This window comes from Mangifera indica, chromosome 20, assembly GCF_011075055.1.
Source record: "Mangifera indica cultivar Alphonso chromosome 20, CATAS_Mindica_2.1, whole genome shotgun sequence".
NCBI lineage: Eukaryota > Viridiplantae > Streptophyta > Magnoliopsida > Sapindales > Anacardiaceae > Mangifera > Mangifera indica.
Window position 1 is genome coordinate 7,433,672 of NC_058156.1, and position 8,198 is coordinate 7,441,869.

Here is an 8,198-nt window from a genome sequence, read left to right on the forward strand (position 1 = left end):
TTATATAGAAAGCATTAAAGCTGTTTTTGGTATTTAAAAAAAAAAGGACATTTCATTTAAGATGTTTTTGGTCTTTTGCTTAATTTAATATCACTTTTTTCGGGAAGCCTCTGAACTACTTGATCTGAGGACGATTCTGCATGAAAGGATAACAAATGACATCCTGTCTTCGAAAGAACAAAGCAACGTGTTCGCTTGACAACCAGTCATCTTCCATCGATATATGTATATGTATATATATAGAGAGAACTCTGATATGCTCACCTCCGTATCACTACTGCTACTCTTAACTCACAACTTTAGCTTACCTGAAATTCTATGGCATTCACTTCCACTACCTCACTATCCGTTAAATCTCTTACCATTTATTCTTCTTCAACAAAGGCTCCCCATCACCTACAATCTTTCTCAAAGCCATTACGGGTATTTTTCCATTTTAATCCTGAAAGGGAAGGCTTAATTCTTGGTGAGTACCCATCTTTTCTAATGCAATTAGTTCTTACTCTACTACATGACTAACTCAATTTTACTTGAAAAGGAAGATTGTTCCAGATCTACAAAACCTGGCAACTGGAAAACCTTTGTTTCGGCTGCATTGGCAGCTGCAGTTGTTGCATGCAGCTCCAACATCTCTGCTCTTGCTGATCTAAATAAGTATGAGGCCGAAACTCGTGGGGAATTCGGGATAGGATCAGCTGCCCAATTCGGTTCTGCAGATCTCAGGTTCATTTCTCTTTTACCCACTAATCTTCAACTCTAAACAGACTATTCAATTCTCTCCACTTACCATGCAGGAAAGCAGTACATGTGAACGAAAATTTCAGGTGATGCTTAATCTCTTTTTATTGTCTTTCATTTTATGGCCTAGATTTTTAGTCCAAATATATGGTTAACAGAGAGGAAAAGGCTAATTTGATGATGCAAATCTTGATTCCCCCTTGAAAACATGGTTTTGAACCTTGGGTCGCACCACCAGGCCGAGACTTGTGTTTAAAAATTTTCAATTGCTTGGGGATTGAACCTAGCTACTTGTTAATAACACGATGTTTGTGACACCAAACCAAATGAAATTTTTATTAAATGTAAATGATTAAGTAGCAAAATTATTTTAAATATTATTTTGCCTGTTCTCTTTTACTGGGTCAATACCCCATCGGGTCTGAAAATATTGCCTTAAGATATACAGCTATATGACAGTGAGTTTAACATGATGTAACTTACATGAGAAACAAAGAAAAAAGAAAGGAAAAAAAAAAAAAAAAGGAAAACTGGGATTTTTAAAGCAGCTTTTTTTATAATTTAATCTTGCAAACTTTTAGAACACTATATAGATGTGAGAAAATTAGGTTTCAGCTGAGTGGTGAATGGCGCCCTTTAATGTGATTTAATACTGTAAGTATTTCTATGTATTCGAGTGTATTTAATCATTCTAAATGGCTGAAACAGAAGAGCAAATTTCACAGCTGCTGATATGAGAGAATCTGATTTCAGTGGTTCAACCTTCAATGGTGCATACCTTGAGAAAGCAGTTGCATATAAGGCTAATTTTACAGGTATAAGTATTACCACGGAACATTGCATTGCTAATAGGAACTATAAGCTGATCTAGTGGCAGGTAACTATAATGCACATACAATTCTTCTAGCCACTGAAAGGCAATCATCTAGTAGTGAAGATCACATACACAAGATCAGTTACCCCTCTTATTTATTTGCTAGATAAAATCTATCTCACTTGCTATTACTTTTTACCTCTGCTTATACCTCTAGCTACTCTTGGTTTTCTTTCTCTTTGCTTCTTTGGACATTTTAGTGCGGCTATCAATCACAACACTATCAACCTGTGTACTGGAATGTAAATTTAGGAAGGACTTCTTGTTGCAATTGATTTATACTGCCACACTGGGTTATGGAGCCATTGGCTGACCTGGCTATGGCTTGCTTTGCTACTTCCTTACTACACAACAGACTCTCTTCCACAACTCCTAGGAAGCCATCTGTTAGCCCAATTTTTTCTAGGTGGTCGATAAACTCCAACCATGATATGCAAAATTGCTTTATTTTTGTGTGCATTGCTCTTATCATTTCAAATGATATTCCTTTAGTAAACATATCTAGTGCACCAATCTATTGTCTTCATTATGTGTGGCTTTCTATGGAAATTTGTTCCAAACTTGGGTAGCCTTTCCCCCACAATACTTAGGAAAGCTTCTGGTTGCCAAAATTCTTCAATCTCCTGGATAAACTCCGGGCAAAATACCAACCATAATTTTCTTTGACAAATCAATAGCCTCATCATTTAACTTGTTCAATAGGCAGAACAATCCTTCAATATCTAGTGCCTTAGGCATGTTTACTCCCACATATTCCATTAATACTGTCGCTGAAACCTCCTCTGGTTTTGAATCATACTCCAAGAATGGCACCCATTACTGAACCACGAATTTTATCGAGTCAATGAGGACTTCTCTGTGTGATCCACAACCCTCTAGGAAACCACAAACTGCATATCTTTGGCTTTTTATACTTTACTAGAATAGTAGAACAAGCACATTCAACATTTTGGGCTGTCTTTTCAAACTTAAAGTAGAAACATCATCAGTTTTTGAAACCATATTCCAACACCAACCTAGTGTTTCTTCTCTGCAAATTCAAATCTAAATAAGCAATATATAAGCCGATCCTCATTACTTTCAAGTAACCTATAATAAGGCAGAAATTTTATCAATGATCAAATAAATCTTTAGAAATAAGTTCGATCATCAACATCAATCAATCTATTAGATACCTGCCAATCCCTAGCAATCAATTAACGATAGACAAAGTAACAAGCATAAAGAAACCACAATAGAGACTAATAGAAAGTTGTGGTTTCTATTAAGTAGGGACACACAAATAAGCGTAGGTTGAGAAGCATAACGCACCCAGATATTCCTCAAGTTCAGGTTCATGTGGAAGCTAGTGAGGCTGCACTTGTAGCAATTCAATAGTGGATGAATTTAGAAAAGTTGGCTTTGGAAAGAATAAGGGGCATGTATGTGAAAAGTGAGGATAAAGAATTGGTTGGAGATACGTTTGCTTGATAAATGTCCCCAAAATGAAGAAGACCATGCCTTTGAATGAGACAATAGTGGTTCCATTTGGTGAAATGTTGACCTCTTTAACAATTTTAGGTTCCAAAACAATTTCATATCATCGGATAGGCAAACCTAGTAATGGTTCGCAGTGGTTTGTTGGACTCAACACCTTCTTCAATTGAGAACATGGAAGACCAAATGGATTCAAGCAATTGGTCAGAGTTAACAATGGAGACTGCTTGTTAGAGTAGGACATCATCGACTGAGACGCTTACTGTAGGGCAAACCATTGCTATTTGAAAAGGAAATCCATATATGAGGTCAATTGAGGTTGAATATCATACAAAATGGGCAAAGTCCTATACTTTAGAGGTGATGAAAAATTCACTCCTAATTATAAGTGCATGACTAGGCAACTACAAAGTTTAATTGTATCTGTGAACGAAGAGGAACCTAAGGAAAGTTGCAAGGAGACGAAGGATGAGAACTTGACCTTGTTGGAGAACTCAGTGATCAAACTATCAATGCAATCTATTATGGGTATAAGTTTGAATCAAACTTTGAAATTGATAGGGAGCATTTATGGCAAAGAAATGGTGGTATTAATTGACATAAGGGAAACCAAAATTTCATCTATAATACCTTGGTCGAGGAATTACCCTTTCTTATTTCACCTACTAAATGTTTCATTTATAAGATACCGGCAATGTCTTGGTGAATAAATCCGTAAAGGTATTGTTAGAGTGGATTTGTTTGACATCAATCTTTTGATTTTACTGAAGCTCTTGTTTATAAGAATTTCAGTAAGATATGTTCGGTTTTTTCTCCTTTAATATATTCTCTAATTTAGATAATACAAGTTATATTGTCTTCATATAATATGAAAGAAGTGTCTATTATAAAAAAAAAAAAGCTCGTATTTCAAATGTGATAGATAAAAAACCGTAATCAACTGCATTCTCTGTTGGTTTCATGTAGAGCTAGAATCTTTTAATGATTTTGTCTCGACCTGCAGAGAGCGAGGACAATTCAATCAAAATACTTATCTATCAATTGTCTCGACTTGTAAATTGAGTACAATTTAAATGAAATACTTATCTATCAATTAATACAATTCAAATGTGTTTATAAGAATTTCGGTAAGATATGTTTGGTTTTGTCTCTTTTAATATATCCTCCTTTAATTTAGACAATACATGATATATTGTTTTCATATAATATAGAATAAATGTCTGTTGTAGAAAAAAAAATATTTTTATTTCGGATGTGATGGATAAAAAACCATTACCAAATGCATTCACAATTGACTTCATAAAGAGCTAGAATCTCTTAATGATATTGTCTCGACCTGCATTTTTGGTTGGCTTCATAAAAAGCTAGATTCCTTTTCTCAATAGAAGTGTAATTGTATCTGTGATCCTAATAAATATCTTTTTCTTCATAGAATATCAGATGAGAACTGTGTAATCACTTGTTAATGGTCGAGATATCTGTACATCAAGTAGGATGTCCACAAATTGTGGACTTCTGCACAACAATTATACTTAATTTGTTTTTGGAAGTCTATTGTTTCTGTTTAGAGTCAAAATTTGTGTTACAAATTTATGTTAGAATTGCTTATATGTTTATTATATATTTTTGTTAATTGAATACAATTTAATATTCTAACTAGAATAAATCACTATTTTTTTTTATATTTTATAACTTCTCAGTAATCAATTTTATTTTAAAAAATATTAAAAATAAGAAATTCAAACTTATTTTATTTATTACAAAACCTTTTTTTTTTTTTAATCTCTTGAAACTCTTGTTCTCCTATCATCTGCAATCTTTTCTGCTTGAGGTTTATTAATTGAAAGTGGTAAATAGTTGCTCATTGTTATTGTCATTCTGCAGGTGCGGATTTAAGCGACACACTGATGGATCGTATGGTAAAGCTAGTTAAAACGTTCTATATGTCCCCTATCCATCATGAATGAAAAATTATTTAAATTTTTATTATCCATGATGAAATGATAACTTATTTATATTTATTCATATGTAATAATCTTATAAGGAAATATGAACTCACCCTTTTAAAGCTTTTAGTATCTATTTGGAAATGATTGTTTTTCTAGTACTTAGAACATGTAAATTCATTGGAGCAGAACTAACCATTTGTTGGAGTAAACTGAAATGGTTAAATTTGTCCAAACTACAATTTTTCATTCTGTATTGGTGCAGAGTACAGATAATGAAGACTGATATATTGTGTCTCCTTCGCTTTAGGTGCTTAATGAAGCTAATCTCACGAATGCAGTGCTGGTTAGGACAGTTCTAACTCGGAGTGATCTCGGAGGTGCTATTATCGATGGAGCTGATTTCAGCGATGCTGTTCTCGATCTTCTGCAGAAGCAGGTACCATAAGTTGCTTATTTTGCACTACCCCAGATGTTTGATTGCAGTGCTTATTCATTCTGAAAAATGTAATAGGCCAGTGGTCAAGTCAATTAATTTCTAAACACCAATAATTCCTGCCTTTTGAAATGTTAAGGTTAAGGTTAAGGTTAAGGTTGTTTCAGGGTAGCTATCCTCTAGCTCAAATTGTTAATGCGATCGATATAATCCTGGGTTATTTGTATGTAGGCTCTTTGCAAGTATGCAAGCGGAACAAATCCTGCAACCGGGGTAAGCACCAGAAAAAGCTTAGGTTGTGGAAATAGTCGACGAAATGCTTATGGCAGCCCTTCTTCTCCACTAATGAGTGCCCCACCTCAGAAACTGCTTGATCGGGATGGCTTCTGTGACTCAGGAACTGGTCTTTGTGAGGCAAAGTAAATTTGAAAACAGCTGTGATGCCAACATCCAATGTGTAAAATAGATACATCATACAAATACACTTAAAACAAACAAATATACTTAAAATAATTTATTCAGTATGAGTTATGATGATCGTGTTTTATTATGATAAAATACTCTCTTCCATTTATTACAACACTATCTAACATATTAGGTCCTTAATTGAGACTATAATATAATAATAATTTTATTATGGTCCACAATATTGACATATTAAGTCTTTTCATATTAATGTTAAACAATAATGTACATAAACATCATGGAGCATGAAAACATAGAATGTGTAAGAAATGTATTATTGAGTTGAGACTGTTAGTACAAAACACCCATGACAATCACAGCCCACCCAAAGAACATGTTTTATATATTATTCAAGAATTGCATGAGACTTAATTTATCGCCTTTCGATACGGGAACAACCCTTAGGTAAACATTTACTCATATAGATTTTTTCAAAAAATATGCATACATACATACACATATTTGTGTGTATGTGTATATGTATGTATGTATATACGTACATATGTATTTTTTTGTGTGTATAATTTCTTTGATATGCTTGTAATTCCTTTTGATCTTTTTCAGAAATATTTCTATTCAAATCACATTGAAAATGTACCCCATATCTTTCATCTCAAAATTCTCTAAGTCATTTGTTACAAGCAAAATGTCATCAACATATAAGATAAAATATATAAATCCAGTCCCACCTATCTTTTAGTAAATACAACAATCAATAATGTTTTGGTATTGAACTTAATTTACTATTATCAGAAAGTCTATTTTAGTCCATATATTGACTTCTTAATTTTACACACCATTTGACCTTTGTTTTTTTATGGAAAAAACCTTCAAATTGATCCATATAAACTTTCTCCTCTTGATCACCATTTTGAAAGACAATTTTCACATCCATGTGGTACAATCTAAATCATATTAAAGCACCAATGCTATTATTACTTTTGATGAATATTTCTTTGAAACAAGAGGTAATGTCTTCTTATAATCAATGTCGTCATTTTGAGTGTAACACTAGGCAACAAATTTGGCTTTACAATGTCTAATCTTATTTTTGAGTTGGCTTAGTCTTAAAGAACCATTTGCAATTAATCTTTTTATATCTTTCAAGGTGTTCAACGAGATCCTAGACTTTATATTTGTTCAAAGAATTTCAATTTTCCTTCACAACACTAGTATATTTATTAAAATTTGAACTTTTTTTATGGCTTGTGAAAGGGTAACCTGATCTTTATCAATTCTAAGTTTAAGGTATGATCCTTACAAATTAATCACATACTCATTTAGAATAACTAATATTTTTTCCCTTTAAAATATTCTTAATGCTATAACTTGTAATTCATTTCAACCATTCATTATTAGGTTAAATAAGTCATCATTAGACTGAATATCACACCTTTGATTAGCATTGACTTTAATATCCAACTATGGAGATGTATTATTATAAAAATGTTGACTATATTATTTAATCGTTCTACAATTATGTTAGTTATAATTTTTTTTGTCAATAATAAATAAAAAAACTTTCACTCTTTATCTCTTTTATATCCACAACTTGACATTCTGCACTCACACTAAATTCAACATTCTCAAGGAAGTTAGCATTGTAGTATCAACAATTTTGAGCTATTGTGTGAGTTGTCAGACCTATTGTCACAGGCTGAGCAGTCTATCGTCGATCTATGTAGCACTTAGCAACTCCCTAGCAGCTAAGTTAGCCTAAACCCCAATACGCTACCCCAAACTTGGTGGAAACAAGTTATGTAATGGAATAGCATAAGCAATTTAAGATTACAAAAAATAGCACTCAAGAATATTAAGGCAATATAGAACCTTGCTGGAAATATGTTGTATTAACTTGAACACTTGCTTAAGGGAAATTTTGTACAATGGTTACCCCTTTTATATAGGCTTACAAACTAATTCAAATTTCAAATATACAATAATTATATTTTAGCTACCTAAGTGCCAAGTAACCCATGCATGGTCTTTTTTCTCTGCAACACAACCCATGCACCCCTGCATGGTTGTCTTTCCCTGCTTCACTGTTACATGCACCCTGCATGACTTCAATTCTTTGCACAACCCTTGTATGGCCTGTTTTCCTTACACCACTGTTGCATGACTTTACTTTTCTACACAATGTTGTCATCCCTATTGCATGGTATCCTCTGGTTACACCCTTATTGTCTGTGTTTGCATGCTAATGATGTTGTCCTACAAGTAGGTTGAGATGACCTTTTGGTTGCCTTCCACTTGTTGGAAC

General features: G+C 33.2%; 1 protein-coding gene across 2 annotated transcripts; it reads left to right on the forward strand.

The window, feature by feature from the left end:
- The first annotated feature begins 250 nt into the window (after positions 1–250).
- Positions 251–6,028, forward strand: LOC123204489 (thylakoid lumenal protein TL20.3, chloroplastic). Of its 2 annotated transcripts, none has more exons than XM_044621166.1 (7): positions 251–466; positions 543–723; positions 795–824; positions 1,447–1,553; positions 4,973–5,007; positions 5,345–5,473; positions 5,702–6,028. In XM_044621166.1, the coding sequence occupies exons 1-7, from the start codon at positions 319–321 to the stop codon at positions 5,891–5,893; spliced, it is 822 nt and encodes a 273-aa protein (XP_044477101.1). In that variant the 5' UTR covers positions 251–318; the 3' UTR covers positions 5,894–6,028. The 2 variants fall into 2 exon arrangements, with proteins under 2 accessions (XP_044477101.1, XP_044477102.1); XM_044621167.1 differs by having other exon boundaries at positions 325–466; positions 539–723.
- The last annotated feature ends 2,170 nt before the right edge of the window (positions 6,029–8,198 follow it).

What these genes read in the sequence shown, in the direction of transcription:
- LOC123204489 (XM_044621166.1), top strand. Translation starts at nt 319, where the DNA reads ATGGCATTCACTTCCACTACCTCACTATCCGTTAAATCTCTTACCATT. An exon ending in TTCGGTTCTGCAGATCTCAG is followed by an intron (nt 724 to 794) that starts GTTCATTTCTCT and finishes CTTACCATGCAG; the next exon opens with GAAAGCAGTACATGTGAACG. An exon ending in ACACACTGATGGATCGTATG is followed by an intron (nt 5,008 to 5,344) that starts GTAAAGCTAGTT and finishes CCTTCGCTTTAG; the next exon opens with GTGCTTAATGAAGCTAATCT.